Source organism: Nelumbo nucifera, chromosome 6 (genome assembly GCF_055504915.1).
Source record: "Nelumbo nucifera cultivar China Antique chromosome 6, China Antique-T2T, whole genome shotgun sequence".
Classification (NCBI taxonomy): Eukaryota; Viridiplantae; Streptophyta; class Magnoliopsida; order Proteales; family Nelumbonaceae; genus Nelumbo; species Nelumbo nucifera.
The window spans coordinates 5501801-5522570 of NC_142654.1; the positions used below are offsets into that span (position 1 = coordinate 5501801).

Here is a 20770-nt window from a genome sequence, read left to right on the forward strand (position 1 = left end):
TTTCTAATATATATAGTTAGCTTTCGGATGCATTGTGCAAGACTCAAGACTGAACTTTATCGGATTCAGGGAGTAGAGTACTTGGGCGAGTTGGCCTGGGTTGAAGCCAAGGTCAATCTAGGCCCATTCCTAAATATGTAAATTTACGGCTCGAGCCTGGTCCAATCCAAGCCCGGCCCAGTCCATGATTACCTCATTACCCCCTACTTAATGCCCACCACCTCATCCCATTCAACAATCAACATTGCTTTCGCTTCCCGTCAATCCGAATTTCGGAACTAATAATCGACTTTTCCCGCGAATCTGAACTGAGTGCGGAGATCTGCAGTCTGCAGAGCGATTGAGTGAAGAGTTTGTGGCGCGTGACTGCGTCTTGGTGCTTAGTGTTGCGGAAACAATGGGAGAAGAACGGCTGATGGACTCCGTTCGCTCCATAGTCTTTAAAGAATCAGAAACCCTAGAAGGAACATGCCCACAGATTAGAGGTTACGATTTCAATCGAGGTTTGGACTATGCTGAGCTTCTCAAATCCATGGCGTCCACCGGGTTCCAGGCCTCCAATCTGGGAGACGCAATCGAAGTCGTCAATCAGATGGTGACTTTCAGCTTCATAAATTTGGAAATTGCATTTTTCTTCCCTCGCTTCTCCTTTCGTTTCATATTCAGTTTAAGTTTTACTTTACTAATTTTATACTCCCTTTCACCACCTGCCAATACATTCTGAAGTTTTATATTTCTGAATTGTTTAAGTTGTTTTGAAGCTAGATTGGAGGCTCGCTGACGAGGTTCTGAGTGAAGATTGTAGTGAGGAGGAAAAGGACCTTAACTATAGAGAGTCTGTGAGGTGCAAAGTGTTCCTAGGTTTCACTTCGAATCTCATTTCTTCAGGTGTTCGAGAAACGGTTCGGTATCTCGTCGAGCATCGCATGGTGAGAAATGAAGGGGTGTGCGTGTGTCGTTTCGCGTTTTAAGTTTCCTGTTTTCCTTTCTATTTGTTTTTATTAGATGAGAGAAAAGTCCTAGTGAGTTTCGAATATTGATACTCGAACTCCATTATTTCTCATTTGCATCATAATGTACCTGCTCCGTGTCTGCGTTTTTGTGTGTGTTCATGTTTTCTGAGAATAAAGATATAAATTGAACTCTTCTAGTTCTATTTACAGTTCGTAACTAAATGCTAGTCATTACATGGTAACATAGAGTTTCTAACATGGAACAATGCCAACGTCGTTTAAAAGATCAATTTCAGCTTAAAATATGGAACCTCGTCAATATTATGTAAGAGGATCAGTTCCCGGCTTAAGCTGGAAAGTCTGGACGTAGATTAGAGGTAGTTTGTAGTCTAAAATGTGTACTCAGAAGCTGATGCATAGAAAAAAAAGCGAATACAGGAGTTTTACATTGCACTTGAATCACTTGATCTTATAGTGTTCAGTGAACAAGAATTATTAACCTGTTCTCTTGTTAGGTATCTTGAATATTTACTCGCCTTCTTGCTTTCACATGTTTCTGAGTGTTGTTCACTCAATTTCCTGAAGTTACAACCATATTGTGTTTGTTGCTTGTTAAGAGCAACTACACTGATGAAGAGTTGAAGATTAATCTATAGCATAGTAAGTTATGGTACATGGGTACTTGTATATGCTTAGTTTACCCATGTTACACATGATATGCATCCAATGATACTCTATACTGCACGAGCTTTTTTTTGATAAATGATATACTGCATGAGCATTTCTAGAGTACACTCTGTAGCATTTAACACTCCTGAAATATGCAAATGATATATCTGGACAATTCATAGTATAAAAATTTACATATATTAGAAGGTTAATTAACATGGCAATATATAAGCATTAGGAAGCAATACTTGGAAGAAATATTTAAGTATAAAAACATGGTATCAGCATTATTAAATGGGGTTCTCAAACCAGCATCCATACCCTGGAATTCAAGAAATAAAGCATCATATCTGTCTTTAAATTCTAGTAGTACATGTCTGTATCCTTATTTGAGCATCTTGGACAGTGGAAAAAGGAAGTGATCATATTTATGTGGCAGTTATTCTTGTTGTATTTTTGCATTATAATTTTGTCACTGACATTATGCTCTCCTTTGTTATAATGGTTGCAGGTAGATGTAGTTGTTACTACTGCTGGTGGTATAGAAGAGGACCTTATAAAATGCCTTGCACCCACCTATAAAGGTGATTTTTCTCTACCTGGAGCTTATTTGCGCTCAAAAGGTTTAAACCGCATTGGTAACTTGCTAGTTCCTAATGACAACTATTGCAAATTCGAGGATTGGATTATACCAATTTTTGATAAGATGTTGGAAGAGCAGTCCAAAGAGGTACTTATATACTTTTATAATAATTCCATGCATGTTATGCAATCTTTAGTCTATCATGGATATTCATCTTTCATTTTCTTTTCCCTTGTTTTATAAGGATTTCTTTCCTAGAGAATTAAATGTGATTTTCAATCACATTGGTAATGACTTCTATGCAACTTTCTTTTGGTCTAAGTAATATTATTTGCAAATACCTACTAATTCACATGAGACTCTTGTTAACCCACATTGCCTAACCCGGGAAGGGGGGTGGATTGGGTTCTACATGTTTTTTCCTCTCTAGATCAATACCTTTTCAAAACTTTGAGTGCTAAACAAGATATACAGAGAGCAATACAATGTAAAGTGCTTGTGTGATGAAGAAATGCAGTGTAAATGAATAACAATAGAATCAAACAACAACTATAAGCGATCAGAAGGCACAGAGAAGATTTATAGAGGTTTGGCCAGACCTAGGCCTACGTCCTCTCCCCAAGCACACCACTTGAGAGTTTCTAGTAAATCAGTTGGACTTCCCCAGTGCCAACAAAGCCATTGCAACCGGTTGGAATTCCTAGGTGCCAACAAGACCTTTACAACAGTTGCACTTACGGGTGCTATCCCAACCACTATTGTGTTCAATCATAAAACACCTGATTGCAAATACAATACAAATATAAACAAAGAAAGCATGGTGTAAAACCTTTACGAGGCTGATATATAAATACAACACAAACTATTCAAATGCAAGAGAAAAAGACAAATAATAATGGGCCAGGGCCACTGCACTAGAAGAGATTAAATGACTCTTGGAGATAATCAATGAAGCACAAATAGCTTTTGCAAACTTTTTTCTAAGGATAAAATCTCTTTTTTTGGCTTAGATTTCTTTATACATGATTGCTCTCTTGCTATTTCTCTTTGTGAACTTTTTACTCTTTAGCACAATACACTTCCATTTGATTTTCATCTCAAACTCATTTTATTAGCACAAATCATGCTTAAGGAGCATATGACTATTATAAATCCGTTGGAAAGAGATTTGTTCATTCTTAAAAATGTCCAGAGCTTACTTTCAACAAGATTGAAGTCTTACCTAAAGGGGAAAGAGTCGTTAAGCCTTCAAACATTTAAAAAACGTATTTTCTTTTGTGAAGTAGTCAGGTGGCTTTAATTGGTAGTCAATTGCTTCAGCCTTGTCAAGAGTAAGTAGTCGACTGATAGTCTCAAGTAGTGGACTACTGTTCACAAGAGAGAATCTTTACTCTTTAGTAGTTGACTACTACCTTTTGGTTGTTGACTACTTGATGCACACTGTTCTTGGTTGTTAAGGATAGTTGTATACCCCTTTTCACTAATCGACTACTAGCTAAAGCCAATGTGATATCAAGCTTTAACTGCCACATGTAGTCGACTATTGCTCTATGGGTAGTCAATTTCTCTGTGATATTGGTCTTGGCTGTCACAGGTAGTCAACTATTGCTTTATGAGTAGGTGATTATAGGATATGACCAACCTTAGAAACTTCAAGTAGGCAACTCCAACCATTCAAGAGTCAACTCCTTAGGCCTCTAGACTTAGAATTTTCACACTTAAGTTCAATGTGAAGTCTTGGGAAAGCCTAGCCATTTAACCTTTGGTCTCTAAGGTCTTGGCTAAACTGAGATTAGTCAATTAAGCCCATTTTTATGCATCCTTGCAAATGATTACATCAAGTCTTGAAAGATAGATAAATGATAATAATTAAAGCTTTGGAACTTCGTGCTTTCTTCTTTTTTGAAGAGTAATTTTTTTCTTTGATAAATATTAGCATTCTTCACTAACATGGTCATACAACATCTACACCTTTAAATAATTACTGAAACCAACTCATACAAAGACTCCTAGTGCTGCCCAACCAATAACAACCCTATCTTATCCAATATCCTTTTCCAACCAAACAAATCCAACCTAGTACAAGTACGTGTCTTGTGAAAATTCTAATGTTGTACACTTCAACAACTTGCTGCTATGATGGTATTCATCATTACTTATCAAGCTCAAGTTAACCAAGTGTAATTAGTTGATACATTATGCTACATTAAAAGTCTGCAATTCATGGCTATTTGTAAGAAGCAAAAAGCCCAAGGCAACAACAAAAGTGATTTTTTTTTGTCTTTTATTTTCATTTTCCTTCCTCCCCTAGGGTATCATGTAGTTTCATTAAAAATCCAAAAAAGAACTGCCTTAATAATGAGGCAGCCAATTCCCCCCTTTCTGATCTGTTAGTTTTTTTTTTTTTTTTTTTTGGAAAACGTAAGGTAATTTTATTAGAAAATTAGAGATACAAACAGAAACTTGCCAAGGACAAGGCAGGATTGGGGACACCCCCCATTACAAACACCAAATCTGATCTGTTAGTTTATTGATTTAATGACCCATGCTTTTTTTTAATGATAGGTAATCCGTGCTTTTGTTATTGTTGTTTAATTCTTTTTTAACATTGATTTTTATTGTTATGTTTTCCTTTATTGTTTTCTTAACAGAATGTGCTTTGGACGCCATCAAAGGTGATTGCTCGTCTAGGGAAAGAAATCAATGACCAAAGTTCATATCTTTTTTGGGCATACAAGGTAGATTTCAACATGGAACTAGGCTTAAGTTCTAAATGTTTTAGATAAACACCTATATTGCTGCTAAATCTATTATAGTTATTATTTCTATTACTTTGCCATTGGTAGCTATGGGTGGCCTCATTGATTCTTTTTCTTTTTGTTTTGATTTTGAATGTATTCAACATGACTTATTGATATGCTTAGTTGGTATGGGGTGGTGGGAGGAAGATGAAGACCATTTATTCAATGAAGAGACTTCTGGATTAGTAATCTGTATGCTGGTATATCTGGCTAAAAGTGTATTACACTTATTGTCCATGAATAATAACCTTTCATTTCCTTTTTCCTGTTTCTTTTTGATCAACAAATTGAGGAAAAATGACTATTTTTGCATATGGCTTTCAGCATGAAGTTTTCCACATGCTGATGACCATATGGGCAAACATGTTAATCTATGTCAGGCCACTAGCTATACATGTCAAAAACCCTTGCAAAAAGAAGTCAAGAGCTCTTTTTTCCGAACTGTAAACTATTGTTGTCACATTTATAGTAGGCAAGGTTCTTTCTAAGAAAACCCAAGTGATCAAACAACTTTGGAGAAGACAAGTGTAGAGACAAAGGTTCACAAAGATCTAGGAGTTGTCTCCACATCACCTCGTTCAGGAAAAGGTAAGGAAGACTCCTTTTTTCTCTTTGGGGTTGAGAAAGAGTTGAGTGAATCTCTCTTGGGCGTATTTTGTCGGAGCAAAAGTGTGCTTTTCTCTGAGTTTAATATGGGGAAGAGTTCTGAAGTAAACAACCAAAGGAGGTGGGGGCTGTTTTTAGCTTGACTAAAGGTATGGATCAGGTCCTAGTGCTGATCCCTGAGGATGGTGGGGGAAGAATAGTGAAGGATTCATAGTCTTGCTTGGTCTTGATTCCTATCCCGAAGGAGAAGAGATTAGAGGATGAGGGAAGAACTAAAGGAAAAGACCAATTTGTTGGGAGATTGAAAGTTTATAATTGGAGAAGAATATACAGAAAAAGACCTTTGACAGAGAGTGTAGTTGAAAGGAGTCAAGATGGTGATTCTTCTTTAGATGAGGAGGGAAGCCTATGTGAGAGGAGGATGAGGAAGAAGTTTGCATAGATGAGACTCGTCAGATTGACAAAGATGTTGATATAACTAAGGTTGTAGACACGGCTGTGGAGGTAAATAAAGCTCTGGGCTTGTTCGTTTTGGGAGGTGAGTCTTTTACTAGGAGGACGTTCAAAGAACTAGAGGAACACTACATGTTGCCTGTTAGGGAGAGTGATGGAGGTTTTCATGTGTATTCATCACTAATCAATGAAGGCTACAATAATTGTGAAACCTGGTCCCCTCCAACAGAGGGTTGGATGAAGCTGAATTTCGATGGGAGTTGTCTGGGTAATCCAGGCCCTTCAGGTATTTGGGGGGGGGGGGGGGGGCATTAGAAATGAAAAATGGCTCTATTATTGCTTTGTTCTCCGGTCCTGTGGAGGAGGGTGATGTAGCTAGGGCAGAGTTTCTAGCTGCAGTATATGGGGTTGAGAAGGCCAAAGAGCTGGGGATTAATAGACTGATCATTGAGGGAGACTCAAAAACTGTGATAAAATGGTTGCAAAAAGGGGAAGGAGTGACCTGGCAGTTGAAGAATGATTTCAGAAGGTTCAAATGGATGTCAAGAAATATGTCTATTCAGGTGGGTTGGGTTAGGAGATAGGCCAACAGCTTGGCTGATAGCTTAGCAAAGCAAGGGGTTCAAAGAACAGATATGTTTTGGGCACTTTTGTAATTCTGTATTGGGTCAGCTTCTATGCTGATTTCTTTGTAACTTCTTGTTGTATATTAAAGCTTCTTAATTAATGAAAATTTTCAGAGTTATTGATCAAAAAAAATTGAAGGCTACAATAATTTAGCTACAACTAGTCTGGAAGAGTATGTTAGTGAAAAGACTGAAGCTTTGGCAGATACCCAGTTATTTGACAAATATACAGTGCTGGAGCTGGAAAGGATTAATGAGAACCCCTCTTTGCTCGTTGGAATTCTGGAATAATGTTTTAGCACATAAAAGATTTAAAAAACAGAGAAACAATGAAACAATGAGATGTTCTGGTTTCAAAAGGCTTTGCTAGACTAAAAGGAGGCCTCTTTGGGACATAGTTTTCAAGGCGCCAAGGCGAGGCTGGGCATTAGGTGGGCGCCTAAGCGTCGCCTAGGCGATGGAATTTTTTAAATAGAAAACATAGATCCTAGGGTAGTTCCCTAGGTACCATAGCCATATTTCCTTAATAATTATTCATAATTTTCATAAGAAAAGTACAGAGTTCATGTTTAAGTATAGAAAATCAGCATATTCATGAACAGAGAAAAAAAGAAGGAAAAGAAAATTAGGGGCTGAACCCTTATTTTTATTATAGGAAAAGAAGAAAAGAAAAATTTTAAGAAAATAATAGTAGTAGTAGAAAATGTGTTGATTAGACAAAATTCTAATTAAAGTCTTTGAGGGTTTAATACAGCATTTAGCAATATTTGTATTGGTTAAATCCTAACAAATAAGAAATTAATATATAAACACACAAAATGAATATTTTAGTTTAATAGTGCCTTTTTTATAATTATAATGTAAAAAAATAAAGAATAAAAAAGTATTTTACAATACATAGTACAAAACTGCTTGGCGATTAGGCAAGGTGAGCCTTAAAGGGCGCCTTGTTGCCTGGGCGCCTTGTTGCCTAGGCGCCCGCCTAGGCGTCGCCTTGACAACTATGCTTTGGGATTAAACCAAGCAAGAAGATTTTGAAGACCAAGAAAACCGCTAGACAATGATTTAGAGGATGTAGTGCTTGTGGGTGGTTTTGGTGCTGGTTTTTGAGGGAGGTTGTTGCATGGTTCAAAGTATCGACACAGGCCAATACTCTGGTAGGGCGTATCGGCCTGTATCGGTACTTTTTTAGGTTTTACTTATTTTTTTTCAAAACCGGTTCAGAGGGGTTGGTTTAAGGCCCAGCTACCCTCTGAACCAGTGGCTGATCGGATACAACCCCTGGAGGGGTGTATCGGGAAGCCATCGGCATGATACGTATTGGCCCATACGTATTGATACTTTGAACCTTGGGTTGTTGCTTTCTCGTGGGTTTGAAGTGATTTGCTTGTGCTGTCTTTGAGGTTGAAATTTTTTGAGTTGCTTGGTCTTTGGTTGTTCTGGTTTGTGAATTTAGTGGCATTTTGGCCTTTTGGGGTTTGGTGTCTTTTTTTTTTTTTTTGATAAATGGTTTTGGTGTTATTGTTTGAGTCATGGTTAGTTTTATCTCTTGTTTTGAGAGCTGGAGTCGTCTTTTTTCTTCTTTATTGGGTGACTTCAGGTCACTCCCCTTTTGTACTCTTTTTTTTTTCCCATTTTAATAAATTTTATTTCTATTACCAAAAAAAATATTTGATAAAAATTGCAGTACATGTGTTTGCCAAGCAACCTTTATTGTACAATAGGCTGGCAAAGCCACCTTACCCTCTTTGCCAACCTCCCCCCCCCTCTCTCTCTCTCTCTCCAACTTGTGTCAGTTTATTATCTTATTCTGGCCCTCCCTCCCTCCCTCCTTGTGTGTGTGTGTGTGTGTGAGAGAGAGAGAGAGAGAGAGAGAGAGAGAGAGAGAGAGAGAGATCCCAAGGAATCACTCTAAGGGTCCTAGAATCACTCCATATAGCAAACTTGCAAGTGAGCTCTAAAGAAATCTTCATTAGCTTCAATAGGAAGAGAATATATCTATTTATAAAGGGGCTTGTGTGGTTCGGAATATTGTTCATCATAAGTACAAAAATGCCACCCCTTGTCTTGTGCATCAAGAAACACAATAACTTTTTATCCACTAATGCAAATAAACTGAAAACTGATAGATAAGCCCTACTAAACTAGAGGAACAAGATGTTATAGCCAAGGCCCACATGGGACTGGGCAAAATGACAAAAAATACCCATACTGTCCAAATTCAGAAATACATTAAATTTCAAAAAATTCCAAATTTGATTCTTCAGCTCCTGTATTATTAGGTCAAATAGTTGATTAGCAACTAGTCAACTTAGTCAATCACAAGGTTATTTTAAAGCTTCATCTGGTGGGACTGGTCCTTACTCCTTTGAGGCTTGCTTATCTCCTATCTGAAATTCATGAGCTGTCTTGTCCTCTTCATTGTAACTACAGATGGATTCCTGGGGTTTTAAATCAAACTTCTATTTTTTTTTTTGTGGCTAGATATGGTGTGAGCAGGGATTGTTTGTGCAGTGCTAACTTTTTGATAGGATTGTTATTTTTGTCTTTTTGCTATCTATTGGTTTGTACATCTCATGTACACCCTCTCCCCTGTTTTCTTTTAATGAAAGTTACCTTGGGTACTTTTTTTTTTGACAATACAATGATTAAATGGAAAGAATTGAATGTTCAAAGGAAAATCCCCCACCATAACTCCTCCTAAAATTTAATGGCATTTTTATTCAGCAAAACAAACAAATTTTTTCTTAGAAATCTTGAAACAGAAAAAGGACAACTGGATGCCACCTTTTCCAAATTCCAGGAGAGAATAAGAAGACGGGGGTATTAAAATGGCCAACGACAAACTCATGTAGATAAAAGACTAGTACATGATTAAACCTTCAGTCTAGACATCCCTAATATATCCTCTAGCCAAGGAACCCACAAAGCATGTTGTCTGATCTTGGGACCAACCTGAATGAGCTGTTTATCCTAAGAACTGTAGTTTAGCAGTTGATGCATATTGGATGTTAAGAATCTTATTCCACTATTCTGTTATGTAGTTATATAATATAATTCAAATGCCTGGATAAGAGAGAGAAGAATTTTAGCAAGGAAATGGAACAAATGCCAGCCAAAAAATGAGGGATGATGGAACAAATGCCAGCCAAAAAATGAGGGATGCTTGGCTTGTTTGTGATTAGCTCATTCTTTACTTAATTTGATCAAAGTTTATAGTTACCACTAAAAAATGTCTGGATGGTGCCATCATTTTTTTGACTGGGACAGACAAACCATACTGTTAAACATGAAAATATTAATAGTGAAACCACTGGATGACAGACAATAGGGTGTTGTGCTTGTCACAGCCAGTGGCTCTTTGTTTGGAAATTGTAGAAATGTGACCACAAAGGTATCTTCTATTGAACAACTTGAACAATTCATGTTTGTGGTTCTTGACCTTGCATTGTTTGAATGCAGCCAACTTGTGACAAAAATGATGTACCAATATGGGAGCCCTTTAAAGCCTTCAATAAGCCAGCATAGTTAGCCATATTTTCTGTGATAAAATAGCTGCTAACAAGATCCATGCCATGTCTTACCAATCAAAAAATAAGAAGACCCATGTCATGTCATTTTTTGTGTTTTGCATCATAGCATTAATCGTCCTTGATGTTTTCCAGAACAACATTCCAGTCTTTTGCCCAGGTTTAACAGATGGCTCACTAGGTGACATGTTATACTTCCATTCCTTCAGAAAACCTGGTTTAGTTATTGATATCGTGCAAGGTAAGTTGTCTTTTCAGTTTTTCCATAACCTGATCCAAGTGTTTGGTAGTGTGGGAATAAATCTGATACTGGTGAACAGATATTAGGGCCATGAATGGGGAAGCCGTTCATGCAAGTCCTAGGAAGACAGGCATGATAATTCTTGGCGGAGGCATGCCCAAGCATCACATTTGCAATGCCAATATGATGCGTAATGGTGCAGATTATGCTGTTTTCATCAACACAGCACAAGAGTTTGATGGGAGTGATTCTGGAGCACGTCCTGATGAGGCTGTCTCGTGGGGAAAGATACGAGGTTCTGCCAAGACTATCAAAGTATAACTTCCTTTATTCCCATCTCTTTTTTTGTATGTGCTCTTTATATTATGGAACCAGTAGAAACCAGCAAAGGGTTGGCCTAGGAAGAATACAGTCATTGACCAACAGAAATCTCATTACAACTTTTCCTTTTCCTTCTCTCTTGTGCCTGTTTGCATGCCTGTGTGGTGTCAAAATTCCAAACCGAATTATTCAAATAGCTGAATGCCACAGCCCACAGTTACTGAGCCTTTTGGCATTTATGAAGTTGTTCCTGTTTATAGCCTATGAAAGCATACTCTAGATGGAAAAATTCCAAGGAAGTGCAGATTTTATTTTTCTTCTTTTTTTTCTTTTTTTTCTTGCCAAAGTGTTCTAATTCTCTTCATTCTCTCTTTTTGGTTTTATGGTGTTACCAGGTACATTGTGATGCAACCATTGCTTTCCCTCTACTGGTTGCAGAAACGTTTTCCAAGAATGCTAATAAATATACAAAGATTGCTGCTTAATGTAATGTGGTTTAAGTTATATTTATTTTACAGTAGCCAAGATCTAAAACCCTGATAGTAATAAAATAATCTTAATTTAGCTTTAGGATGATCTCAAATCTGTTCTGATCATTGAAAACATTTAGGCATGTTTAGTAGGAATTTCAGTCCCAGTGATTTGCACGATGCATGTGGCATATGGTACATGGATGAATGAATTACTTTGATTACTACATTAAAGAGAGAGTCATGAGTCATGACATTATGACAAGGTTGGGATTGTTCACATGCGTTGGAGACTTCAATTTGCGTTTAGCAGGTGCCAAGTGGGAATATTAATATCATCAAACTTGCTTATTAACTGCTTCAAGTTTGTCAAATCTTATATTTATTTATCATGATGTGGAAGCTGCGGGTTGAAGTGACTATCTACATCTTGAGGCTTTATTAGTTCAAAATGTGTTGCGTATAAGGAATATAAATTGGATTTTTTTTTTCTCCAGTTTTTGGATGAGAACTTTGAGTTATTTCTTGTACACAAGTATGCGTGTTTCCACATACCAAGTTACCGACCGTTGAGACGATCACACATCAGATGTGATCCGTAGGGAGTCTCAACTCTTGACTAGAGATAAGAGTTTATCTTTAGGATACGAGTGTCCTTAAAGCATTCAACTGATTGAAGCGTATTTCAGGTTGATAGTCAGCCAGATAAAAGAACTCAAGCCGAGGGTGTTTAAGACTTCAGGCTTGATTGTTTCATTAGAAATTACAGTGTGCAAATTGGATGCAATGACATGCAAGATTTCATCGTGGAAATCGCTCCGCCTTTGTTTTTTTTTTTTTTTTTTGCCTTTGGGTTTAATTGTTCAAAAGAGCAATGATAAATTGGATTTGATTGATTCCATGTGGATTAATCCTATAGGACCTATACCATTATGCTAAGAAGGGACATTAGGAAATTAAATATGGATGTTTACGTCATGTTGTTTGTTGTACCAAAGTCAAATTTAGTTATTATTATCATCTTTAGTTTAATTTATTAATGAAATGTAGTTTCGAAATTGGACCTGGATTCATTGAATGGATAAACTTTGATTCGAGTTAGATGAAATCTTGCATGTCATTTGCATTACTACAAAACCTCGAGACTAACCACCTTTATTTGCAATAGTGCAAATTTATGGGAGTATAAATGCAAAAATGTAAATTTTGATTCACATTTTCTTTGGGTTTGATTACAAGCCAGGAAGACCGATTTTTGGTCAATTCCTGTTTGGCTCGCGGAAGATTTAATCACCAAAAGAAGGTGCATTGAAAAAATGCAAGAAATCCATTTCGGGAAACTTCAAAGCTTCCTGCATCTTTTGCGTTTTAATCTTGCATGGAAAGATGCATGTGCCAAATTGTCTTTGGGCTGCCTAGATCTTATGTCAAAAGCTCAATGCGTCTTCAAAAAGATCTTCTCAAAAAGATGTGCCAAACGGGCCTTTCATCTGCAATGAAAAAATAAAACAAGGTAAAACCTGAAGTAAAAGTAAACCAGAATTGAATCCCATACTTTGGCACAATGCAGATGATATTGCACCAAAAACAAATAAAGCCAAACATAACGCAATTGCCTTGTAGATGGTATTTGGTTCATTTTCGTCTAACCACTTGATTTTTATATAAATATCCAAAATTTTAAAACTTAAATCTTGGATCTCTAAATTTATAAACATTGAAAGTTAAGCCCTAAACCCTAAATTTCTAAATCTTTAAACCTTAATATTAGACCCCAAATTTTAACTAAAAAGGCATTTGATTTGTCACAATTCCTCAAACCAAGTAGGAGCCAATAATCCATACTATTATAAAGTGGATATTTGCCTTGGTTTTGGTGCAGGTTATAAAAGTTAAATTTGATTGTATAATCTCAATTTATATTTTTACCTTTTATTTGCACATAACACAACTTGTACCCTCTCACTAATTCCTTGGGCTCATTTTTGGAAGGAGTGCAAATACATATAAAATAATACAAAATACAAGGTTTTGTACTCTACATATTTGTATTTGTATTCCTTCCAAACTGAGCCTTATAAAGTGGGTATTTTCCTTGAATTCATGGAGGTCATCTATTAGTATAAACAAAACTAGCTATATCGGATGCCTTCTCTTTTCCCTCCTTCCCCAACAAGCTCACTTTTGTGTCCCATAGGTGCTCCATGTGCACATCTCAATGTGCATTGAAACATATTCCTGTACTTGTCATTGGGAGATGTTCCCAATACATAGTTGGGATGTGCTGTGGGGAACTCATGGGGCATGCTGTATAGGGCCCAATGTGATCTCTTCCCCAACCTGCATTTCTAGAGTGTCTCCCTTTTTTCTTTCCCAACTCTCTCAACTTGTCACCTCAGCATGGCCCTCCCTCATTTTCTCTCTCCCTTTCCATCACGTTCTAGTTTGTTTCACTACCTCTTCTATCATTCCTCCTATGAATATTTTGTTTTCCAATGCCAGAATTTCAATGGCCGGGCTTGAAGCCCGAGCCTAACACAATGTAAAGTCAGGCCTAAAGCCTAGCCTGTGAACAGGTCCATTTCCAATTGTAGAGAACACTAATGTGGACCCTACTAAGGTGGTCCCCACTGTTCGAATGTCAGTAATAAGTTATGATTAGGATTATTTCTTTATGATAAGATTAGGACTAGTCTTTTATAAGATTAGGATTAGTCTTTTTTCAACTTTATCTTATCTTATCTTATCTTGCCATGTAAGCAATTCAGTCATTTTACAAGTATGATACTATGTATATAAATTTAAGAGGGGGCGGCTGTTTAAACACATCAACCCAACTCTCTTTTATCAAAATCTCTCTCTCTCTCTCTCTCTCTCTGCTCCCTCTTATTTTCTTATTTTTTTCTTCTCCTTTTAAGTGTCTGCTCAATCTTGAGCGACTACGTGGTATCAGAGCATTCGATCTAGGGTTTCTCATGTGGAATTAATTCAGCCGACCACATGAGAATTATTTAGGGCTGAGTTTTTTCATTCGACTGATTCTTGGAGATTACAAGAAGTCTTCAGCAAATGTCCAATGATTGGAAATTGCTCATTGTAATCAGGAAGAATCAGAGAAGAATTAAGTGATCAAGGTTAGGTCTTTGGTCAAGATTGGAGGTGCCAATCAGATTTTTTGGTTCTCTCATCAAGATTGAAGTTGGCGATCAAGAAGATTTTTCTCCGAGATCAGTTCTATTTTTGAAGTTTCTCGGGTTGATCAGAATCAAGATCAGTTTTGAGCAAACTGAAGTTGGCGATTAGAATTTCAGCAAGAATTTTTTGAATCAAGATCAGGTTTTTTTTTCTCAGAAATTCCTAGGTAAGGTCTTATTCCTTCTTGAGGGTAGCAACAAGGATAGCTTAATTTGTGAGGTATGGCTATATATAATTTTTTTTTTTCTTTTTCTCTTCTAGGGTTTTAAGAGAAAACCCTGAAATCCAGGACTGTTACTGTGTTTGGATAAGAGATTAGACTTGTTTTTAAGTTTGACTGCTATCGGATTTCTGTTATCTGATCTTTGTTTTTGGTGTTATGTACCCAGGCAACTGCTATTAGTTCTCAAATTTAGTAGGCTGATTGATACAGTGATACAGTGATACAGTGAATTGGAATTTTTTTTTTCTTTCTCTGAATCTGATTTCTACTTCTAGACCTACTGTCATTAGTTTTTTCAGACCCAGTAGGCTAATTGTTACAGTAAATAGAAGGTGCTTTTTGCTTAACCCCTAACCAAGAGTAGAGTTCAAGCACCAAGGGGAGGGTGTTTTTGGGACTGGTTCAGGTGGCATGATTGAAAACACCTTCCAGATTACAACTGTAAAGTTTGATGGTTCAAACTACTTAGAGTGGGCCCAATCAACCATAATGGCCATTGGAGGAAGAGAAAAACTGAACTATTTGTTGGGAGATGTGAAGGAACCAAATAAGGAGGATCCCACTTATGCTAAGTGGATTCAGGAAAATTATTTAGTGATGACATGGTTGTGCAATTCCATGCAGCCACACATCAGTTGGAATTACTTATGTGCAAAAACAGCTAAAGAAATATGGGATGTTGTGAAAGAAACCTACTCTCAACCCCTTAATGTTGCTAGGGCTTATGAGCTGAAATGTGATGTTAAAAATCTCAAGCAAGGTGAGAAACAAGTTTCTGTTGAATTTTCAATCTTGAAATCCCTGTGGCATGAAATTGATCACCTTGAATCAATTGAATGGGAAAGTCAGAAGGATGCACAGATTTACAGAAAGCAGATTGAAACTAATAGAGTGTTTGAGTTCTTAGCTGGTTTAAATTCGGAATATGATATTGTGAGGCAGCAACTATTGACAAGAGATAGTGTAACTCTGTCCCAGGCTTATTCCTTAGTGCACAACGAAGAGAGTAGGAGAAAAGTTATGCTACAACAACAACCTTTTGAATCAGCTTTGACAGTAGTTAAGCCCAAATTTGGGAGTGATAAGGAAAGAGACATGAAGAAGGAAACTAAGAAGGACCTACTATGTAAGCATTGCAAGAAACCTAAGCATATTAAAGAGGTCTGTTGGAAGTTACATCCACATCTAGTTCCAACAAAACTCAGAAACAAAAAGGGGAATGCAAATATGACTGTTAATACTGATAGTACAACCTCATCTAGCGCAAGAGGCAATCCTCTAGATACTCTAGTTGTTGTCCGAGCTGCTCTAGTTCAGCTGGAAAATGAAGTTGGTAATTCAGCTTCACCTCCTCAAACACCATCAGACCCCCTACCTCAGCTTTTGCTCATTCAAGTAATCAGGCCTCAGCTCACTATGCCTCAATTACAGGTAATACAGAACATTCATGGATAATAGATTATGGAGCATCTAACCATATAACTGGCTTGCCGTCACTATTTACTACCTATCACTTATCTTCAGGCAAAGACAAAGTGTCCATTGTTGATGGCTCCATCGTTCCTATTTTTGGCAAGGGAGACATCAAGTTGTCTAATGTTATTTCCTTATCTTCGGTTTTGCATGTTCCTAATCTTAGTACTAACTTGCTTTCAGTTAGTAGCATTACAAAAAACCAGAATTGTTCAGTAACATTTTTTTCGGATCGATGTGTTTTTCAGGATCTTGAGACAAGAAAGGTGATTGGGACTGGCCGTGAGGCAAAAAGAGTCTATCTGCTTGGAGGGAGTTCTCATTGGGAAGATAGTAAGACTAAGAGGTCTTGTGCTTCTCAGTTTGTTGATCAAGCTATGCTTTGGCATAATAGGATGGGTCATTTATCTTTTCGGGCTTTGAAGAGCTTATTTCCTAGTTTATTTGAATCTATCTAGATGTCTAGTTTGAAATGTGAGAGCTGTGAACTTGCAAAACACTACAGGACAACCTATTCATTAAGTAATAATAGAAGTAATATTCCCTTTGAGATTGTGCATACTGATGTTTGGGGACCTTACCATACCACTGCCATGGGGGGGAACAGATATTTCCTACTGTTTGTTGATGATTATACTCGTTTTTCGTGGATTTATCTCATGTGTTCTCGAGGTGAGGTTCCAACATTAACCCAGATCTTTCATCAGATGATTTTAACCCAATTTAGGGTCAAAATAAAAAATTTTTAGATTTGATAATGCAAAAGAATATTTTGCAAACCCATTAGCCTCCTATTTGCTTGAACATGGGATTATCTATCAAAGTACCTGTCCTCATACACCACAGCAAAATGGGGTTGCTGAGAGAAAGAATAGACACATATTGGAGGTAGCCAGAAGCATTATGTTTACCTCCAATGTGCCTATACGTTTCTGGGGGGATGCTGATCTTACAACATTGTATATCATCAATAGGATTCCTTTGCGGGTTCTTGACATGAAATCTCCATTTACCCTCTTATGTCCTGATAAAGAGTTATTTACCATTCCCCTTAAAACCTTTGGTTGTACATGCTTTGTTCAGATTCTTGGCCCTCATCATTCCAAGTTTGATCATAAGGCCTCGAAATGTATTTTCCTTGGTTATGCACAAACTCAAAAGGGATATTGCTACTATGGACCTACTTTTGGGAAAATATTTGTCTCAATGGATGTTACTTTCTTTGAAGATGTACCCTATTATCCAAGGGTTTTTCCTCAGTGAGAGAGTAGTAAGGATGGGATTAATTCGTCAGAAGTTCCTTTACCTGTCTCATTAAGTGAAGAGGGGTGTAATGGGGAGGGCTGTCAGAGATGCAGGGATGTGAGAGTCTATCACAAACGGTGGAGATAGGTTGATTTCGGACTTCAACAGTGCAGACCAGTCCCAGTCTCCTCTACAGATCCAGATCCCAATACCACTGTAGCCCCAGTTCCTTCTGCAGAGCCAGATCCAGGTACCATAGATACTACAGATGAAAGACAACCCACCATGGAGCCTTCACCTTCATTAGATGATATTGATCTTCCCATAGCAGTTCGTAAGGGCAAATGTCGGTGCACCACATCTACAGCTCAGAACATTTCTCGGTTCTTGTCCTACGATCATTTGGATCCCTCCTATAAGTCTTTTCCCGCATCCATTTCCGATGTTTCCATTCCTAGAACAATATAGGAAGCATTGGAAGTACCTGAATGGAAAAAAATGCAATAAAAGCAGAAATGGATGCCCTCATCAGAAACAATAGTTGATCAGCCTAAAGGTAAGAAACCAGATGGATGTAGATGGGTATTCATTGTGAAACATAATGCTGATGGTTCTATTGAAAGGTATAAGGCCCGGTTAGTTGCAAAAGGATTTACTCAGACATATGGTATTGACTACTTGGAAACTTTTGCACCAGTAGCAAAGATGACCACTATTAGAGTCTTTTTATCTCTTGCAGCCAGTTACTCTTGGTCGTTGTATCAAATGGATGTTAAAAATTCCATCCTCAATGGAGACTTGCAAGAAGAGGTTTACATGCAGTTGCCTCCTAGATTTTATGGTACAGAGGAAAGAAGGTTTGTCGGTTGAATAAAGCCTTGTATGGACTAAAACAGTCTCCCAGATCTTGGTTTGATATTTAGACAAGCCCTTGAAAGGTTTGGATATGTACAGACCCAGTCAGACCACACATTGTTTATTAAGAGAGTGGATTCTTCATTAACTTTGCTTGCTATATATGTGGATGATATTATAGTAACAGAAAATGATAATACTGAGATTGAGTCCCTTAAGCAATTCCTTCATCAAGAGTTTGAGGTAAAAGATCTGGGAGAACTACAATACTTCTTAGGCATTGAGGTAGCCAGATCCAAGCATGGGATTTTTGTTTCTCAAAGAAAATATGTTCTTGACTTGTTGGAAGAAACAGGAAAGTTGGGTGTTAAGCCTGCTGACACACCCATTGAACAAAATCCCAAGATCAATGCAGAGGGTGGAGAACCTCTTGAAGATAAAGCTATGTTCCGACGGTTAGGTGGAAAACTTCTCCATCTTTGTCTCACTTGACCCGACATCAGTTATGCAGTCAGTGTGGTTAATCAATATATGCACTCTCCTATGACTACTCACCTCCTTGCAGTTGAGAAGATACTAGCATATTTGAAGAGGTGCCCAGGCAGAGGCATTTTGTTCAAGAATAATTATCACATGAAGATAGAAGTTTTCACAGATGCTGATTGGGATGGGTATGTTGATGATCGAAAAACTATCTCTAGATATTATGCTTTTGTAGGAGGTAACCTTGTCTCTTGGAGGAGTAAGAAACAAAATGTTGTTTCTCGTTACAGTGTTGAAGTTGAATATAAGTCCATGGCAAATGGTGTAGCTGAGATCCTATGGTTGAGATTATTATTTGATGAGTTAGGTATTATTTATGAGAAACCCTTGATGTTGTACTGTGATAATTAAGCTGCCATCAATATAGTCCATAGTCCGTTACAATACGAAAGGACTAAGCATATTGAAGTTGATTGACATTTTATCAGAGAAAGGGTTACATCTCAAGAAGTATGTCTTCCATACATCACCTTCGACATGCAACTAGCGGACCTTCTCACTAAGGCGGTTTCAAGGAAGAAGCTAGAAGCAGATCTATGCAAGTTGGGAATGACAAACATCTATTCCCAACTTGAGGGGGAGTGTAGAGAACACTAATGTGGACCCCACTAAGGTGGTCCCCACTGTTTGAATGTCAGCAATAAGTTATGATTAGGATTAGTTCTTTATGATAAGATTAGGACTAGTCTTTTATAAGATTAGGATTAGTCTTTTTTCAGCTTTATCTTATCTTATCTTATCTTGCCATGTAAGCAATTCAGTCTTTTTACAAGTATGATACTATGTATATAAATTTAAGAGGGGGGCGACTGTTTAAACACATCAACCCAACTCTCTTTTATCAAAATCTCTCTTGAGCTTTTTTTTCTCTCTCTCTCTCTCTCTTTTCTCCTTCTTCTTTTCTTATTTTTTTTCTTCTCCTTTTTAAGTGTCTGTTCAATCTTGAGCGACTACTCCAATATTTGGAAAACCATGTTCCAATCTCCTTTATCATGCCTCTTAGGAAGATTTTGTTTCCCAATATTTGAAAAACCACTTTACGGTCATGTACACATCGTTTGTCATCGACCTGCATTAGCATTAGAATTTTTAGTTTCCAAAATATTGGTTTTATATTCTACTTTCATTCCACCCTTCTAATGTAGTACTCACCATTAAGCTTTAACGCATTTGATTACAACAAAATGTATTGAGATTCATTGTTAGGTAAGATTTCAATTTTCAACTATCAAATCTGTTTGTTTTTTCAGTTTTACCCTATTTAAGCTAAGCAAACGTTTTTTGATTTAGTACTCACCATTGACCTTTAGACTGCATTTGGTTGTAGTGCAATTTTATTTTCATTAGTATAAATGCAAGGGAGTGCAAATGACATGGTTGACTTGGACGGTCGGACCATTCAGCTCAAGAACCATCCAAGTAATCAGTTTTGTTTTACCCTAAACCTGGTTGCTGGCCAAAAACCATTGAATTGGTCTACAACTCGTTGATCCGGGCAATGAAACCATTGACCAATTTAATGGTTTTTGCTATTTTATTTTTATTAATTTTTAATTTTAATTTTAAAATTTTAATTTTTTAAATTGGAATGGGTCTTCCATTTGAACCGGACAAATGGACCATCAACCTAAAAATCGGTGGCCAGAACAGTTTCTATTTCATATTGTTTTTAAAACCTTGCTTTTAATACATTTAAAATATGGTATCTCATGTGTTTCAATGACATGGCCATTTTTTGGCAACGTTACTTGAGTAGGATAGATCGTCGGACATAAGCAACTTAGTGCATGTTCTCACTTCCTACACGGGCCCGCACTTACTGGCATGGAACCTTATCATTGATTCCACAGTCGTTGAACAACCATTGTGTTCAACCAACTCTTGCTCATGAAAGAGAAAATAGAACAGGTGAAGAAGGCAAACAAAATAGGTGAAGAAGCCAAATCTTGCTCATTCAGCAACCCTCCAAAAAACTCCAAACAA

The 20770-nt window shown here is 37.3% G+C and overlaps 1 protein-coding gene across 1 annotated transcript; it reads left to right on the forward strand.

Moving 5' to 3' along the window:
* Positions 1 to 236: 236 nt before the first annotated feature.
* Positions 237 to 11482, forward strand: DHS (deoxyhypusine synthase). Its single transcript, XM_010268736.3, has 7 exons — positions 237 to 595; positions 762 to 929; positions 2134 to 2352; positions 4857 to 4943; positions 10357 to 10462; positions 10542 to 10777; positions 11179 to 11482. Exons 1-7 carry the CDS (start codon positions 398 to 400, stop codon positions 11266 to 11268), a joined length of 1104 nt encoding a protein of 367 aa, XP_010267038.1. The 5' UTR covers positions 237 to 397; the 3' UTR covers positions 11269 to 11482.
* The last annotated feature ends 9288 nt before the right edge of the window (positions 11483 to 20770 follow it).